This window comes from Triticum aestivum, chromosome 2D (genome assembly GCF_018294505.1).
Source record: "Triticum aestivum cultivar Chinese Spring chromosome 2D, IWGSC CS RefSeq v2.1, whole genome shotgun sequence".
In the NCBI taxonomy this organism is placed as follows: domain Eukaryota; kingdom Viridiplantae; phylum Streptophyta; class Magnoliopsida; order Poales; family Poaceae; genus Triticum; species Triticum aestivum.
This window is the reverse complement of record NC_057799.1, coordinates 640,523,727-640,542,082: the sequence shown is the minus strand read 5'-3', so window position 1 is coordinate 640,542,082 and position 18,356 is coordinate 640,523,727. Positions and strand designations below refer to the sequence as shown.

Below are 18,356 nucleotides of genomic sequence, written 5' to 3'. Positions count from 1 at the left end.
AACCATCAACACTTGATGCTCCTTCTTGATTTCTACCTCCGCAGCCTTTAGCATTGCGAAGAGCTCGGGAATCGTCTTATCTATCCCTTGCATGTTATAGTTCATCACGAAGCTCTTGTAGCTTGGTGGCAGTGATTGAAGAATTCTGTCAATGACGCTCATCCGGAAGATTAACTCCCAGTTGAATCAAGTGATTGTTATACCCAGACATTCTGAGTATATGCTCACTAACAGAACTATTCTTCTCCATCTTACAGCTGTATAACTTATTGGAGACTTCATATCTCTCAATCCGGGCATTTGCTTGAAATATTAACTTCAACTCCTGGAACATCTCATATGCTCCATGACGTTCAAAACGTCGTTGAAGTCCCGGTTCTAAGCCGTGAAGCATGGCACACTGAACTATCGAGTAGTCATCAACTTTGCTCTGCCAGACGTTCATAACATCTGGTGTTGCTCCTGCAGCAGGTCTGGCACCTAGCGGTGCTTCCAGGACGTAATTCTTCTGTGCAGCAATGAGGATAATCCTCAAGTTACAGACCCAGTCCGTGTAATTGCTACCATTATCTTTCAACTTTGCTTTCTCAAGTAACGCATTAAAATTCAAGGGAACAACAGCACGGGCCATCTATCTACAATCAACATAGACAAGCAAAATACTATCAGGTACTAAGTTCATGATAAATTTAAGTTCAATTAATCATATTACTCAAGAACTCCCACTTCGATAGACATCCCTCTAATCCTCTAAGTGATCACGTGATCCAAATCAACTAAACCATGTCCGATCATCACGTGAGATGGAGTAGTTTCAATGGTGAACATCACTATGTTGATCATATCTACTATATGATTCACGCTCGACCTTTCGGTCTCAGTGTTCCGAGGCCATATCTGCATATGCTAGGCTCGTCAAGTTTAACCTGAGTATTCCGCGTGTGCAACTGTTTTGCACCTGTTATATTTGAACGTAGAGCCTATCACACCCGATCATCACGTGGTGTCTCAGCACGAAGAACTTTCGCAACGGTGCATACTCAGGGAGAACACTTATACCTTGATAATTTAGTGAGAGATCATCTTATAATGCTACCATCAATCAAAGCAAGATAAGATGCATAAAAGATAAACATCACATGCAATCAATATAAGTGATATGATATGGCCATCATCATCTTGTGCTTGTGATCTCCATCTCTGAAGCACCGTCATGATCACCATCGTCACCGGCACGACACCTTGATCTCCATCATAGCATCGTTGTCGTCTCGCCAACTTATGCTCCTATGACTATTGCTACCGCTTAGTGATAAAGTAAAGCATTACAGGGCGTTTGCATTGCATACAATAAAGTGACAACCATATGGCTCCTGCCAGTTGCCGATAACTCGGTTACAAAACATGATCATCTCATACAATAAAATATAGCATCATGCCTTGACCCTATCACATCACAACATGCCCTGCAAAAACAAGTTAGACGTCCTCTACTTTGTTGTTGCAAGTTTTACGTGGCTGCTACGGGCTGAGCAAGAACCGTTCTTACCTACGCATCAAAACCACAACGATAGTTTGTCAAGTTAGTGCTGCTTTAACCTTCTCAAGGACCGGGCGTAGCCACACTCGGTTCAACTAAAGTTGGAGAAACTGACACCCGCCACCCACCTGTGTGCAAAGCACGTCGGTAGAACCAGTCTCGCGTAAGCGTACGCGTAATGTCGGTCCGGGCCGCTTCATCCAACAATACCGCCGAACCAAAGTATGACATGCTGGTAAGCAGTATCACTTGTATCGCCCACAACTCACTTGTGTTCTACTCGTGCATATAAGATCTACGCATAAAACCAGGCTCTGATGCCACTGTTGGGAAACGTAGTAATTTCAAAAAAATTCCTACGCACACGCAAGATCATGGTGATGCATAGCAACGGGAGGGTAGAGTGTTGTCCACGTACCCTCGTAGACCGAAAGCGGAAGCGTTAGCACAACGCGCTTGATGTAGTGGTACGTCTTCACGATCCGACCGATCAAGTACCGAACGTACGGCACCTCCGAGCTCAGCACACGTTCAGCTCGATGACGTCCCTTGAACTCCGATCCAGCCGAGCTTTGAGGGAGAGTTTCGTCAGTACGACGGCGTGGTGACGATGATGATGTTCTACCGACGCAGGGCTTCGCCTAAGCACCGCTACAATATTATCGAGGTGGACTATGGTGGAGGGGGGCACCGCACACGGCTAAGAGATCCAAGGGATCAATTGTTGTGTCTAGAGGTGCCCCCTGCCCCCGTATATAAAGGAGCAAGGGGGGAGAGGCGGCCGGCCAGGAGGAGGCGCGCCAGGGAGGAGTCCTACTCCCACCGGGAGGGGAGTAGGAATCCCCCCTTTCCTAGTTGGAGTAGGAGAAGGGGGAAGGAGGAGGGAAAGAGGAAGGAAAGGGGGCGCCGCCCCCCTCCTTGTCCAATTCGGACTAGAGGGGGAGGGGCCGCGCGGCCTGCCCTGGCCGCCCCTCCTCTTCTCCACTAAGGCCCATCTTGGCCCATTAAACCCGCCCCCCCCCGGGGGGGGGGGGGTTCCGGTAACCCCCGGTACTCCGGTAAAATCCCGATTTCACCCGGAACACTTCCGATATCCAAATATAGGCTTCCAATATATCAATCTTTATGTCTCGACCATTTCGAGACTCCTCGTCATGTCCGTGATCACATCCGGTACTCCGAACTATCTTCGGTACATCAAAACACATAAACTCATAATATAACCGTCATCGAACTTTAAGCGTGCGGACCCTCGGGTTCAAGAACTATGTAGACATGACCGAGACACGTCTCCGGTCAATAACCAATAGCGGAACCTGGATGCTCATATTGGCTCCTACATATTCTACAAAGATCTTTATCGGTCAAACCGCATAACAACATACGTTGTTCCCTTTGTCATCGGTATGTTACTTGCCCGAGATTCGATCGTCGATATCTCAATACCTAGTTCAATCTCGTTACCGGCAAGTCTCTTTACTCGTTCCGTAATACATCATCTCGCAACTAACTCATTAGTCACAATGCTTGCAAGGCTTATAGTGATGTGCATTACCGAGAGGGCCCAGAGATACCTCTCGGACAATCGGAGTGACAAATCCTAATCTCGAAATACGCCAACCCAACAAGTACCTTCGGAGACACCTGTAGAGCACCTTTATAATCACCCAGTTATGTTGTGACGTTTGGTAGCACACAAAGTGTTCTTCCGGTAAACGGGAGTTGCATAATCTCATAGTCATAGGAACATGTATAAGTCATGAAGAAAGTAATAGCAGAATACTAAACGATCAAGTGCTAAGCTAACGGAATGGGTCAAGTCAATCACATCATTCTCCTAATGATGTGATCCCGTTAATCAAATGACAACTCATGTCAATGGCTAGGAAACATAACCATCTTTGATCAACGAGCTAGTCAAGTAGAGGCATACTAGTGACACTCTATTTGTCTATGTATTCACACAAGTATTATGTTTCCGGTTAATACAATTCTAGCATGAATAATAAACATTTATCATGATATAAGGAAATAAATAATAACTTTATTATTGCCTCTAGGGCATATTTCCTTCAATGCCTACTACTACGTGGAGACCGCCGACGACCAGGAGTAGTTAGGTGGCTCCCAGGCAGGAGGCCTTGCCTTTTCGATCGTTGTTGCTTTTGTGCTAGCCTTCTTAAGGCAAACTTGTCTAACTCATGTCTGTACTCAGATATTGTTGCTTCCGCTGACTCTTGTGTATTCGAGCTTATGTATTCGAGCCCTCGAGGCCCCTGGCTTGTAATATAAAGCTTGTATTATTTTAATTTGTGTCTAAAGTTGTGTTGTGATATCTTCCCGTGAGTCTTTGATCTTGATCGTACACATTTGCGTGTATGATTAATGTACGATTGAATCGAGGGCGTTACACATGACAATTAACATGTTTCTAAGAAGACTCACAAAACAAAGCTCGGGGATGTCCACGACATCCCTATTCTTCAACAACCCTTTGTTTTTTCGACTATATACTGCACGACAACAACCTCACAACCCTTAATAGATACAAAGAAAGAAAATGAGGTGGTGGTAGAGTAGGGCGTTTTGATGCCCAGGCTCATCTGCACCCGGTTAGAAAAAAATCATAAAAAATTCAAAACAAATTCAAAAAATTCCAAATAAAATTTGTGTGGTAGACAATTTGATGCGTGAGGCCCGCTCCAAATTTCAAGTCATTTGGTCATATGAGCAGCTCTCAGCAAAAAAGACAAATCGGGCCAAAACAGTACATGAACAGTAAGCATTTTTACTGACCCCATGAAGAATAAGTATACTATTGTATTATTCAACCCCGAAAATAGGTGTGTATTATTTGAAAAATACAAAATTAGATTTTCCTAAGCTACGGGCCGAGCCAGGTTGGGCCCGCGCTTGGCATTCAAGGCCAGGCTTTCCAAAGCCCGACCCAAAACCTGGCCCGACCCGGTCAATGCCTAGGTCATTAATAAAGCGGTCGGAGTTGGATATTTGCTATGATTGAGAGTTTATCACAGAAAAAACTGATGGAGTTGGTTGTCACCCTTTGGGCAATCTGGACGGCAAGGCGAAAGGTGATTCATGAAAGTGTCCTGCAGAGTCCACATGCAACCCACTCTTCGTGACCAGCTTCGTCGCCGAACACGGTCGGGGCTCCCTCCCGCCAAAGTTGGAGATCTCTAGGAGAAGGCTTTGTAAAGATTGATGCTGATGGCGGATTTTTGAGGAATGGTGGGCGAGGGGCAGCCAGGGGTCTACAGAGGTTATAATGGAGTGTTTTTGGGTTCATTGGCGATGGTCTTTGCAGGGATTAACGACGCGGCCACACTTGAAACCTTGGCACGCAGGGAAGCTCTTTCACTAGCCCTAGACCTCATGGTGGACAGAATCGTTGTTGCTTGTGGTTCAAAAACGGCAGTAGTGAACATTAGCAGGGGCATGGAAGGAAGATATTCAACCATTGTCAAGGAAATTGCTTTACGATCGAGGGAGTTTTCCACGTGTGATATCAAATTCGAAGGCTGATCTTCCAACTGAAAAGCACATAATTTAGCTAGATTTTCTAGTTCTCTAGATGTTGGAGGCCATGCAGTGGCGAATCTAGCATGACATTGGAGGCTAGGCTTAAAACATATAGTTTCTAAGTCTACTCAGCATATGCATTGCAATTATTGCACTTAAAACACCAGAATATACTTGTCAAGTGGTATATTTAGCTTAATTATGATTTTGGAGGGTAGGCTTAAGCCTATTGAAGCCTCCCTAGTGGAATCGCCACTGAGGCCATGTGTGGCTAGGGGATCTTCATGAGAGAGTGGATTTTTGGAACCCAGGTGTATTGGAGGACTTTATTTTAAATACTTTAAAAATCACATTTAAAGTTTCAAACAATTCCGAAAAGAATTCTACGTGATCATATGGACATATATTACATATGTGTAAAGTTTGGTGATGAAATAAGTAAACATGTAAGCTATACAAAAATGATAAAATGCTGATTTCCAAATAGCGAATAATACATGCACTGTTTATTTTTTCCAAAATCACAATTTTGTCATTTTTGTGTAACTCACATGGTTATTTATTTCAGCATCAAAATTTGCACATGTATAATATACATCCATATAAACATGTTGATTTATTTTCGGAATTTTTTGAAACTTCAGAATAGCATTTTGGCACTATTTGAAATATAGGGCTCCAATGTACCCGTCCTTCAAAGTGACTTTTTGATCTCCATGATCCCCTAATTATTCATGTAAACCTTGACACCATGGTTAAAAAAAAAGCGGTCGGCTTGAACTTTTTAAAAAAGAGACACCACTAAGGGCACGCCGCGAGCGTCTTTCCCTCCTCGTCGCCGTCGTCTGGTTTTGTATATACAAAAGCAGAGGCGGGGCGCCTCCACCTCCATCCCCTCGAGACCCGACCAGCCAGCATACCACACACGAACCACCAGCCATGGACGCCAACTGGGGCGTCGGCGTTGGCGTTGACCTGAACGCCCCGCCGCCCACCGGCGGCGAGGACTGGCGCGCCCAGCTCCTGCCCGAGGCGCGCAGCAGGGTCGTCAACAAGATGTATGTATGGACTCTGCTCGATCTGCTCTGCTCTGCTTTCCCCTCCCTCTAAAGTTCTAACCCATATTCATTCGATCCTTCCTCCGCGTTTGCTTTCGGGTTTCCAAGGGATTTCCCGCGTGTTTTCTCTGGTCGATCTTGTCGTCGATCCATCCGATAGAGCTTCGATCTAGCCATGTCCTTAGCGGCGGCAACAGATTCTCCGTCGTCGATCTACACACAAGCCCCCCTCCAGTTTCTGCGCCTCTGTACTATACCATACTCAGTCAAAACTGACTGACTAATCAACTTCCTAATCAGTCCAGCCTAATCACTTCATTTAGCTTAACTAGGACTAAATTATATCTGAACAATTTAGCACACAGATGTCACAACGTTTGATCTCCTAGGGGAAACCATGCTCTTAGTGCTGTGCCGGGATGCAGTTTTGTTCTGAAACTAGACTTCTTCCTATGCAGTATGCTTCCCCAAGTGGATATATATTCCCCAAATGTTCAGAATCACGCCTTGGTCTTAGCAAAGTCGAAAATTACGCCTTGCTTATAGGAATTCAGAATTGGAGATCTACCTCAATTGGCTGCTCTGCCTACTCGTTCCACCATACATCTCAGATGCCACATATTTTATCCACACTTTGCATTATACGTGTAGAATGGAATGTCTGAAGAAGCATCTGCCGGTATCTGTGCCAGAGGGACTGAACGAACTTCAAATCATCGCTGTGCGGTTCGAAGACAAGATTTATACTGCAGCGACCAGCCAGGTAATTTAATCCATCTTGGCAGCTACTCGAAGCAGAGCACAGTCTATTTTATTTTTAGTTATGGGGGTCAAACAAGGTTTATGGGCTAATAATAGAGCAGAACTGTCTCCAAATGTTGTAGAGGATACTGTTTAAGTCATGTTAAGTACCATGTATAACTATGATTCAAATGTTAAAAGCTGAACCACCTTCTCGAGCGTGCTAAGCTGCTAATCAACCAGAACTGTTGGTCGCAAGCCACTATTAGTAATTTGGTACAAAACTTTACATTGTTTTCCTTTGTATTACCCAGTCTGATTATTTGCGGAAGATCTCTCTGAAAATGCTATCTATGGAGACGAAGACACAGCAGGCTCCTGGAAATGCTCAAGTGATTCCAAATCAAATGAACCTCGGTCAAGGTATCATATACAGTGAACTGAGTGTTGCACATTTTATCGTTTTCGCCTGGATATCGTTTTTGTTGCATCAAACGCTGAGATTGTGTGCTTTAATGCATTAAATCGACCTCTACCCTCTCCAGCATCATGTTTAAGAATGCCCGACGGAACCCCCTGGCGGCCCACCCAAGGTTCAGACCCCGCTGCAGTCGCTGCTGCCGTCGCCGCTGCCGCTGCCGCCACCGGCGTTGATCCGAACGCCCCGGCCCCCACCGGAGGCGATTGGCGCCCCCAGCTTCAGCCTGAGGCGCGCAGCAGGATCGTCAATAAGATGTAGGGACTGTAATTGATTCGCTTTGCTTTCCCCTCCCTCCAATCATATTAATTCGATCCTTCTCCACTTTTTCGGTTTCTCACATACAAAAAAGAGAAATTTCCTGCATGTTTTCGGGTCAATGTTGTCATCGATCCATCTGATATATCTTTGATTCAGTCATATTCATAGTGGTAGCAACAGATTCGTCGTCAATCTACACACAAGCTCCCAGTTTCTGTGCTCTATTCTTATGTCAATAATGCTTGCTGGGGGATTGACTAATGAACTTCATATTGCACCTGCTTTGAATCCAGTCTAATTACTTCATTTAATTATAATTAAATTATATCTAAACAGTTTAGCACAAGTTTATTGACAAAGAGGTCCAGATTTGTCATGGCACACACAAATACAGTATAACACAGATATCACAACGTTTGATCTCATAGGGGAAACCATGCTATTAGTACTGTGCCGGATGCAATTTTGTTCTGAAACTAGAGTTTCTTGTATGCTTCCCCAAGTGATATTCCTCACATGATCACGAGTCATGAGTCATGACTAAATCAACCCGCGCAGCACCTCCTTGGTCTTATCAAAGCGAAAATTATGCCTTGCCTATAGGAATGGAGGGTGTATATGGTTGAGAATTGGCTGCTCTGCCTACTCGTCCCACCTTACATCTCAGATGCCAGATATTTCATTGCACACTGTGCATCTTCCAATTTATTCACATTTTGCATTATACGTGTAGAATGGAATGTCTGAAGAAGCATCTGCCAGTATCAGGGCCAGAGGGTCTGAACGAACTTGAAAAAATCGCTGTGGGATTCGAAGAGAAGATCTATGCTGCAGCGACCAGCCAGGTAATTTAACCTATCTTGGTGTCTACTCGGAGCAGAGCACATTTTTGTAGTTATGGATGTCAAACAAGGTTTGTGGGCTAATAATAGAGCAGAACTGTCTCCAAATGTTGTAGAAGATTTTTTACATCATGTTTAAGTACCTTCAGCAGTTTACCTTTTTTGGGATACCTTGGGTGACTTTTTTGCTCTCCAGCTGCCAACGTTTTCTTTACCTGCTCTTGGGAACATATCCAGATTTTTGTCATGCTTGCAAACACATACACATTTTTCTGCGGTTGCCGGGACTTGAACTGGGGCCATGGGTGTGTCAACGCCCACACTCAACCATTTGGAGCATATCTGAGTTATTTTAGCATTTTCACACTTAGTACACATACAAATAGTAAGTTAATAAGCTACTATATTTTAAATCTTTTTAATTATGTTACATAAATGATAGACCAAAATGCTGACCATGATCTTGGTTATTATCGACCACATGTTGAATCTTGTAGTGAACTGTCTCCTGATGGGTGGAACTGTTGGTCGCAAGCCACTATTAGTAATTTGGTATAAAGCTTTACATTGTTTTCTTTTGTATTACCCAGTCTGATTATTTGCGGAAGGTTTCTCTGAAAATGCTATCTATGGAGACGAACACATAACAAGCTCCTGGAAATGCTCAAGTGATTCGAAATCAAAATAACACCGGTCAAGGTATCATATACAGATGAGACAGTAAACTGAGTACTGCACATTTTATCATGTTCGCTTGGATATCAATTTGTTTTATTGCATCATGTGCTGAGAGTATGTGCTTTGTTGCATTAAATCAATATCCATCCTCTCCAGCATCATGTATAAGAAATTTGCATCTAACTTGTGTGTCATGTGTCCGTAGTTATTGAACCCGGAGCGGTGATCGACACGGTAAGGGCCTTAGTTCAGTGTTCAGACTGCCGGTTTAGCGGTCCAACCTGTTGGTTAAATAAAATATTATGTATGGTTTTTTGTCTGTTAGTATGGTAGAAACAATGTTAAGTACAAAGATAACAAACGAGCACAGCCTAGTTAGTTATGGTCCAAACAATGTTAAAGATGGTCCAAGTGCTTCCACCTACAGAATATTTTACTGACCCCTGGTTTATGCCGGTTCACAAAAGGTTGATTGGATCAACCTTCACTGTGAACCAGATTGGAACAGGGCTTGGTTCCGGTTTGTTCTGGTCGGTTTTAATAACTATGCATGTGTCAGTAGCAGTATTGCGAAAAAGTCCATTTTTTAGGTTGAACTATTGCAAAAGTTCATTTTTCAACTTTGAACTTGCAATCTGGTTGTTTTCAACCTTGAATTACTAAATCAGTTTACTTTAGTCCCTTGGCCCTATCCAAAGTGGTTTCGTGGTGATACATCATCAGCTTATACAAGCCAACGGGAATTTATGTAACAAAATTTTAAAAAATAAAAAATCATAATCATAATGTTTTTAAGGAAAAATATATTTTTTAAAGGAAATTTATGATGCTACACTTCATATCATTCATCAACTATTATTTACTTGCTTGTTCTTGCATGTTTCTTGTACTCCCATTCACTGTAAGTGCGATGTCTATGTCATGTCGATGCTGAAATTTATTGTTGAGCAGATTGTATGTCATAAGCATCTAAATCAGCATGCATTCATTTTATCCTCTGCTCTTGTATGTCATACGCATCTAGATCAGCATGCATTCATTTTATCATCTGCTCTTGAATGTCTTGCGATCATTCAACGTGCTCACTTGACTTGTTGATATGGCCAGATGCATAAGCTGACGATTAATGCGATACTGAGTTCGCTAGCAAGTATGATGACTAGGTGTATTCTCAGTTGGCTGTTCGTGTGGGGATTGCGTCTCTCCATTCTCGAGTGTGATGTATATTTCCACTGCCAAATGAGGAAGTTGTGCTTGTGCCCTTAGCGCCATTGAGGTGCCATGTACTCCCTCCGTAAACTAATATAAGAGTGTTTAGATTACTACTTTAATGATCTAAACGCTCTTATATTAGTTTACAGAGGGAGTAATAAGTTAGACGTTGTGTAAGACTATTGTTGTTTAATGTATGGAATTTCTGTATCGACCGTGCTTCCTAGCTTTGAATGATCCTGGGGCTAGTGAGCCGACTAGATAGGAAAGCGAGGCTGGATTAACAATTTGAAGCCGATAATGTTTAAACAGTGTATGACTAGCTAACTATGTACTTATATATATATATATACAAACAAAGATATAATTGTAATGTCTATGATCTGGCCAGGGAAAGTTATTGCGCTTTGGACATGGTTAAGACATCTCCATTGTCTGATTTGAAAACTTCACGGCACACGTTAATATTAAGACACTAGTAGAAAAATGGGCTTTTGGCGTTGGTAAGGCCCTTTAGTCCCGGTTTTTGAACCGGGACTAAAGAGTCGTTACTAATGCCTATCCCCTTTAGTCCCGGTTCTTACACGAACCAGGACTAAAGGCCGCGGCCACGTGGAGCTCCACCTTTAGTCCCGGTTGGTGGGAAATTTTATGATTTTTTTTTAATTTTTTTTATTTTCAAATTTCTGAATTATTTTAACCTCTAATCTCTAATCACCACCCCTCATCACTGCTCAATTTATCCTCTAATCTCTAATCACCCCTCATCATTCCAAATCATCTAACTTCTCGGACGGTCACCCATCCTCTCACTACTCCAGCCTGAGCACGCTTAACTTCCGGATTCTGTTCTCCCTCGTTTCCAAGTCTGCACTTGTTGTTTTCCTGACAATAATGAGTTGTCAATCCTATTAACCCTCAGGAATTTAGCTTGAGCATGAAGTGACACATTTCACTGTTTGAGTTTGAAACTATAGTTTTAACAAACAATAATTATTTAGTAACACTAATATTTCTTGAATAATTAGTTTGACCATTGTTTGACCATAGTTTGACCAGATTTGACCAAAATTCAAAAAAACTGAAATAATTATTTAGTAACACTAATATTCTAGAATAATTAGTTTGACCACATTTTTTCCAAAAAAATAATTGAAACTATATTTTTTCTGTTACTAGTGGCGCACCTAGCAAATGGTGCGCCACTAGTAAGTTTGAAATTTTTTCGATTTTTTTCCACTCTAGATCTTAAAAGCCCCGTAACTTTTTTTGTTAGGTTTTTGAGGATTTTGAAAATGTTTAACGGGTTCCCCCGTTAAATTCGGATGTAACTATTCGAGTAGATGATTTTTCATATAAATTTTTTTAATCCGAGTTCGTATGCAAAAGTTATGCCCATTTTACAAATTCCAGAGAGATTTTGCAAATAAAGTCGAAATTCATATTTGTAAATTTTCCCAACAACTAGACCACATATCACATGGGAAACTTATTTTATTTTATTTTTTTTGACATTTTCATCATTTTCTTTTGTTTTTTCTAAAACTGAAAAGGCGGTCGGGGGGAGGGGGGTGGTAGAGTTTGAAAATGGGACCTTTAGTACCAATTCGTGCCATGAACCGGTACTAATGCCTCAAAGCCCATTAGTACCCGTTGGTGCCACCAACCGGTACTAATGGGCATCGCACCCTTTAGTCCCGGTTCGTGGCACCAACCGGGACTAAAAGGCCCAGGTGAACCGGGACTAATGCCTTAGCCGCACGAACCGGGACCAATGCTCACATTAGTCTCGGTTCGTGACTGAACCGGGACTAATATGAATACTGTCCTGTGACCAAAGCCCTGTTTTTACAATAGAAATGTCAAAGAAGAAAATAAGGGAATACTCCGTTTCATGCCCTTAGTTGGTTCCTATTTGAACTAAAACCACGCCCTCTGCTTGGTTTTGCCCCTAAAGTTGAACGCCTGAATGGACTCGACGAAAACAAAAGCAAATCAATCTCTCTTTCTCTCTCCCTCCCTCCCCATCTCTCCCTTACACACACGCGCGCGCGCACCCACCCACCCACACACACACACGGGGTGACCGGAGAGCCTCAGTGGGCGGCGAGGCAACAATGTCACTTCCAGTTCCAGTCGGCGTTGTTCGTCATCCACGCAACCATCGACCACCCCAAGCCTAGCCTCCATGTCCTAGGCGAAGGAATCGACGAGAGTTCCCGTGAAGCACCACCTCGGTCTTCTTCCCCGTCTGCGGTTAGATGCCGCCGCAACCCAATCTCCTCCGCTTCGCCCCGTCGCTCTTCCTATACTCTCTCATCTCTGAATACTGTTTATTCCATTACTATCCGGTGTCCACCTTGCGCTAATACAAATGCACTAACAATCCATCTTAGTTTCCACTTGCCATTAGCTTATACACAAATCACATTTTCTCACAATAAATTGGAGCAACTTTGCCTAGCCTAAGAAACTACACAAAAAGCTAGAAATTTGTAAGAAAGTAACATCCATGGAAAAAATTTGTAGTAGAAGGTGATATTACAGAAGTAAGCGCGCCTTGTCGCCGGTCGGTAGACTTGCCTTGATGAGCTCAGAAGTTCCTGAATAAGATTGTTAGGAATCTATTGGTCTGTTGACCATAATGCGAGTTCGGGTGAGGTCTGATCTTATACTGGCATGCACAAGTCATCTGGTGGCCGTCACAAGGCACGCCATTAATTCAGAAAGATTTCCTGCTAGGTATCTAGCATAGGAAACCGGTCCTATTTGCTAGCCAGGGCCCGTGGGAGGGATACCTCAAGAATTCTTGTCTGAATCAAAGCTAACTTAAAAGTGCTACTTGGCATCTGTCCTTACGCTCGCAGAAGAGAACACTTTGAGTTCCCTTCACAACAAAGCTCTCTTGAATCGCTGCAGAACCATTGGTGGGATGCCAACAATAGTTGGGCGATCAAACAGAACTGCTGTCGCTCTTCTGGAGCCGTGCGGCCAGAAGTGTGACGCCGTCAGAGTGATGCTCCGGCGATTTAAGCCACCGTCAGGGTGATGCCTAGGTGTTCACAGAACTCTCAAAGCAGAGGTCTGAGGTCTATGCATCGTCAGGATTGCCGTCAGTGTGATGCCTCGGCATCTGCGGTTCTGCCAGAGGTCCGCTCGTTTTAATTCCAGAACCATCAGGGGTCTTCAAATAGCGGGCTTGGGCCTCTTCTGTCCTCCGTGGATACACCCCGCGCCCGCGGCATCGTCACCAACCATGCAAAACTATCAGCAGAATATAACATCAATACGAGAATAAACTGAATCATGGTTGGGCTACAGGTGGATCTTCTAGTTTTGCTCAAAATCATATTTGTTGAGAGAGCATATTGGGTACTGCCTGAGGCAGAATGGCATCCATGATACTGAATGGAAGAAATACTTGCTAAAATAACATTGAGCTTTAACATAAGAGGTCAAAACATGGGGATATATATGTCACAGACACATAATCTAAGCATTGTAATGTATATCATTGGATACAACTAAATCTTCAGATAAAAATAGGTGACATTGTACAATTCCAACTAAATCTTCTGTGCACGTACAGGTTGCGGTAGTCGAAGCTGCGGCGGCGAGGCCCTGTGGTATACGATGACTGGCTGCAGGTTGCCCGTTCGGCGATCTCCCGTGGCGCCAGCCGTGCCTGGTTTTGTCCTTCTGAGTGTTCCGTTAGAGTTGGAGTTGCGCTGTCTGGCCGCAGGAGGCTGAGGTTTTGGCATCGATCTTCATGCAGCTTCACGTGTCTGCTACAGTGTGGGTTGAGTCGACGATCGCCTACGGCGAAGTAGGAGTCGTTTGCTCAGAGTGTAAGGATGGCGATGACGCCTCTAGGGAAGGAGTGATGACGATGACGCCTGTGTGCGGTCTCGTCGAGGCCCTTTTTGGAGTGGTGTGCGTGGGGCTTTCTATATGTGCCGCTCAGCGGTTGTGAGGGTTTTAGCCCGGTTCTCCATAATTAACTGCAATCTGGTTTTCGCTCGGTTTTCCCTAATTAACCGAGCAACTCTCTTCTGCTTAATTAATCGATGAGGCAAAACTTTTGCCTCCGTTTCGAAAAAATAGCAAACTTTCTTTTTTCGAAAATAGACCATGAGCCCAGCTTTTAATAGAAAGCTTCGAATAATACGTAATCTTTAAGCTCATAGTAAACTTCGTATATGCTTTAGATATTTCTATGCAAAGACCAATGCTAATCGTACAAGTGCAGTCAAGTTTCAGAAGATATAGACCAACCAAAGGAACATTGCATATATTTTTTTTAGAAAAGGAGGAGGACCCCGGCCTCTCCATCTGAACGATGTGTGCAACCACTTCATTAGTTGTTCACACAAGACCGTACAAAGTCATACAACAGTAAAACTAAAGCCACCATCTAGGCAACATCTGTCGCTACTCCTAACCAGTTGATGAAGGGGCGCTGATAGTCTAGGCCTAATACCAAACAGACATCGCATCCAAACCTAACATCTAAGACCTGAGGTCCTAACCAGGATGCCTGCCGGGTATGGGGCACCCATCAGTCCGGCGCACTCCTCAACCAGGACGCCTACCGAGTATGAGGCCGCCGCAGCCACCTGCCACCAATCCATCTTCAGTGCTATACTGCTGCATGAACCTTGCCCGGTCTTGCTGCCGCCGACGCCACCATGGCGCCAGACAGCTCCACCGCCCTGCGCTCGTCCATCAACACACGCCCACCGGCGAGACCCCGCTGCTCCATGCCGATGAGACCCGCCGTTGTCGACGTGCCAGATGCCACGCCGCTCCTCCTTCGCGAACACCACCTACTGCCACTGGTCCCATCCCCTCCGCCTGCAGTTCCTCTAACCGAGCATCCAAACGCCCAGGTGATGCCTCCAATAAGGGTACGACACTCGCAGTGCCGCCGCCGCCCAATCGCAGGAGATTATGGGTTTTCACCCGGGCATGGTTTCGGGGTGGAGGGCAGGGACCTCGACGGCGCCTGCAAGGAGGAAAACAGCGACCCTGGTCGTCGCCACCGTCGGGATGAACGAGTCACCCAGAGTTTCCTCCGGTCCGATGTCATCTCAACCAGCTCTCGCGAATGCACCGAGGCCGACGACCGCGATCGTAAGCCGTCAAGTGCAGCGGGAGAGAGCCTGCAGCGCGAAGGAGATCCACCGGCAACTCACCGCCCACGCGGTCCAGACGCCATCCATCCACCCCCGTCCACACCGCCCGAGGCCGCTGCCCCGGCATCCACCCACCGCACACATCCCGTCGAGACATGGAGGAAGACCCTCACCGCCGCCACCAGGATTCACCACACCGCGAAAACACCAAGCCGGGCAGGACGAGGCAAGGCCACGCCGGCCAAATCCGTGCGGATCCGGTGAACCCCGGCCCACCAGCCGCCGGATCAGAGGATCTGGCTCCGATCCCAGGGCCGAGGCGGCCGGATCTGACGGGTGGCGCCGTCCCAGGCGAAGGCGCAGGGCGACAACACCGAAGGCAACGGCCGCCGCAGAGGGTCGGTCTCGGCGGCCACCAGGGGAGACGCGGGTTGCGGCGGCCGATGCAGGGTGGGGGACTCGCCAGAGGCCAAGGCGGGTGCGCGGGGAAGCCGCCGCCTACCGCCGAGCGGGCAAGCCCGATGACGGCTGCCGGCGGCGGCGGGGGAGGAGGAGAAGGGGAGGCGGGGAACCGGCGGCGGCATAGGGTTTCGCCCCCGAATCCCGAATATGGGTGCCAGAATCATTGGAAGGATTAAAGCACAAATGAAAAATGAACAAGCATATGTAGAAGATGAAGGAACCTGATGGGTCCAACTGTATTGCACTAGATTCTGAAGCAGAAGCAGTGGAGCGATCAACCGATTCCTTGGCACTAGCAAGCAACGCACTGTATTTTACCCATTGTGCTTTTGCATTCCCAGTCACTAACCACTGTGTGAGAATGGGAGAAGAAATAGTAAATTACCAGCGGTTAGGATTGAAGAATTGGATGGAAGAATTCTCCACAAGAGGGTTTACGTTATTCTCCTACGATGTGGCTCCAATTATGTCAATTCCTTTACATTTTCCCCATTGGCATGCTCCCTCACCGACCAAAAACCTAAGAAAACAATGAATAACTTAGCAACTCAGGATTACAGGTAAGATGGGCAGGTGACAGACAAATGATACAAAGGCTTTACATTTGCATTACATATTTCAGCATTAAACATGATTAGAAGATAACACAAGGCGGAACAGTCATGACACAGAAAATTGACACAAGGGCAGAGAAATTGCTGAAAAGAAAAGGTTATGGGTAACCAAAACGTGTAAGAAGCTTGAATTTTGTGATTAAATAGATGGGAGGTATCCGACCAAGGAGTGAAGAGCCTGAAATTTGTTCATTTGCCAAGTGCAATGCAACTTGGATGGGATTCTTTACACCTGATCTACAAGAAACAGAAAGTATGGTCAGAGCTTTAAGCTTCTCTGATTGTCAATATACTACGTGCATATGAACAGTATCTCTTTTAAGCTTCTAGTACTTTGGAGGATCAAGTTTTAGTACATTTTTCCACAGGTACGTTGCACAGCTCCGACAGCTCCATAGGAACCTGCAGTTCCATCCATGATACTTGCATCGCATCCGACCCGACCACTCTCGGTGAAACTTGAACCTCGGCCAGCATTGGTGATGGGGTCATCCTAGTCAGGCACAGATGAGAATAAGAACTTAGTTACATACTACATCCTTGTAAAAAGCAAGCTCCCATGATACCATCATCATATCATGTACTTGAACTAGGCCATCACAGACTTGATTAAATATAGTAGGGTCCTAAACCTGGATTGTGCAACTAATGCAAAACCAAGTCCTCTACTTCCTTATTTCGACACTAGTAAATTCGTGACTATATATACATACACCAAACAGTTGTTTGCTCACATAATCTGTTAACGAACAAGTTATGTAGATAGACGCTGCGTGCGTCCGTCCACAGGGAACGAAGCGTACCTCCAGCACTCGAATGGCAGCCGCAACGGCGTCAAGACTCGTGCCACCGCCCTGCAAACACGCAAGGAGCATTAGGAATTATTGACCAGAGCAGGGCTAGCTAAATGGATGCTTCTATCAAGTGTGCCATCGTCGCATCACAGTATGACACACGGACACTATGGGAGGTAGACAGACAGACATACTTGAGATTCAGATAACAGTAACTCAGGCATCGGAAATGCAGACCCACAGATGCCAAGCAAACCAGGGCCCCTTCCTGGAACAACCCTCAGCAAACTAGGCCACTAGTATGATTTCCTGGGGGGCTGATCTGACCGACAGTGTAATGCCCATCGATCCATACCCAGAAGCCTTCCCACTACTCTATTGCCGCACTCTATTGCTGTACTAATCTTCAGGTAAATGAAATCCCCCACGCTGGAGCCCTCGGCGAGTCCGCGTGCATGAATCCGAGCGACACAGGCAGCACGGGGTAACCAGGGGACTACATAGGAGGGGGAGGGGGAGGAGGAGAGGAGAGGAGAGCGGACCTCGCCATGGCCATGTCTGTCTGACCGCGGGACAGAGAGACGACGATGGTTTTGAAAAATACGCGACGGAGCAGCCGGTTTGCGCGCGGGGACGGGTGCTGTTTTGCGGTTTGGTCCCCGAAGAAGGCCGTATTCGCGGGAAGGAAAGAAAAATGCGTGCAGGGGAGGCAGGAGAGACGGGCGGGACGAGATGCTTTCCATTCTCGTCCGACCTTATCTTATCTGCTGGCGCTGCTGAGGTTGCGTGTCTTGAGCCCCGCCTGCGCGTCTTCAGTGCGAGACAGACAGATAGGTCTGACGGTGAGCGGGGTGTTAGGTGAGCGAGAATTAGTTGTTGTGCGATGCGTGGTTGGTCGGAACTGTGGGCTTCTAGGCATGACGTAATGTGGCAGGGTGTTTTGCCCAAATATCCACTCTTGGTCCCATGAGCAAAAACACTTCGCGCCTTATAATTTGCAC

General features: G+C 45.6%; 2 protein-coding genes across 7 annotated transcripts; one reads left to right on the top strand and one right to left on the bottom strand.

Moving 5' to 3' along the window:
* Nucleotides 1–5,899: 5,899 nt before the first annotated feature.
* Nucleotides 5,900–10,727, top strand: LOC123055266 (uncharacterized). Its single transcript, XM_044479255.1, has 7 exons — nucleotides 5,900–6,138; nucleotides 6,790–6,901; nucleotides 7,194–7,302; nucleotides 7,425–7,614; nucleotides 8,352–8,463; nucleotides 9,051–9,159; nucleotides 10,246–10,727. The coding sequence occupies exons 1-6, from the start codon at nucleotides 6,020–6,022 to the stop codon at nucleotides 9,105–9,107; spliced, it is 699 nt and encodes a 232-aa protein (XP_044335190.1). The 5' UTR covers nucleotides 5,900–6,019; the 3' UTR covers nucleotides 9,108–9,159; nucleotides 10,246–10,727.
* A 1,728-nt stretch (nucleotides 10,728–12,455) lies between these two features.
* On the bottom strand, nucleotides 12,456–18,010 carry LOC123050688 (putative threonine aspartase). 6 transcript variants are annotated; one of them, XR_006423817.1, is made up of 6 exons: nucleotides 17,550–17,890; nucleotides 17,365–17,415; nucleotides 16,918–17,054; nucleotides 16,725–16,798; nucleotides 16,333–16,467; nucleotides 12,456–13,614 (listed from the first exon to the last, which is right to left on the bottom strand). XR_006423817.1 is itself a non-coding variant. In XM_044473445.1 (6 exons), exons 1-5 carry the CDS (start codon nucleotides 17,577–17,579, stop codon nucleotides 16,412–16,414), a joined length of 348 nt encoding a protein of 115 aa, XP_044329380.1. In that variant the 5' UTR covers nucleotides 17,580–17,890; the 3' UTR covers nucleotides 14,872–16,298; nucleotides 16,386–16,411. The 6 variants fall into 6 exon arrangements, 5 of the variants coding, with proteins under 5 accessions (XP_044329380.1, XP_044329384.1, XP_044329381.1 ...); XM_044473445.1 differs by lacking the exon at nucleotides 12,456–13,614 and adding an exon at nucleotides 14,872–16,298 and having other exon boundaries at nucleotides 16,386–16,467; XM_044473449.1 differs by lacking the exons at nucleotides 12,456–13,614; nucleotides 17,550–17,890 and adding an exon at nucleotides 17,898–18,010 and having other exon boundaries at nucleotides 14,872–16,467; nucleotides 16,725–16,793.
* Between the last annotated feature and the right edge of the window lie 346 nt (nucleotides 18,011–18,356).

Excerpts from the sequence above, each read along its gene's own strand:
- LOC123055266 (XM_044479255.1), top strand. The coding sequence starts at position 6,020 with ATGGACGCCAACTGGGGCGTCGGCGTTGGCGTTGACCTGAACGCCCCG. Across the intron at positions 7,303-7,424 it reads TCAAATGAACCTCGGTCAAG|CATCATGTTTAAGAATGCCC; the intron begins GTATCATATACA and ends TACCCTCTCCAG. Across the intron at positions 7,615-8,351 it reads AGCAGGATCGTCAATAAGAT|AATGGAATGTCTGAAGAAGC; the intron begins GTAGGGACTGTA and ends TTATACGTGTAG.
- LOC123050688 (XM_044473444.1), bottom strand. The coding sequence starts at position 17,579 with ATGCCTGAGTTACTGTTATCTGAATCTCAA. Across the intron at positions 17,416-17,549 it reads TACTGTTATCTGAATCTCAA|GGCGGTGGCACGAGTCTTGA; the intron begins GTATGTCTGTCT and ends GCGTGTTTGCAG. Across the intron at positions 17,055-17,364 it reads CTGCCATTCGAGTGCTGGAG|GATGACCCCATCACCAATGC; the intron begins GTACGCTTCGTT and ends GTGCCTGACTAG.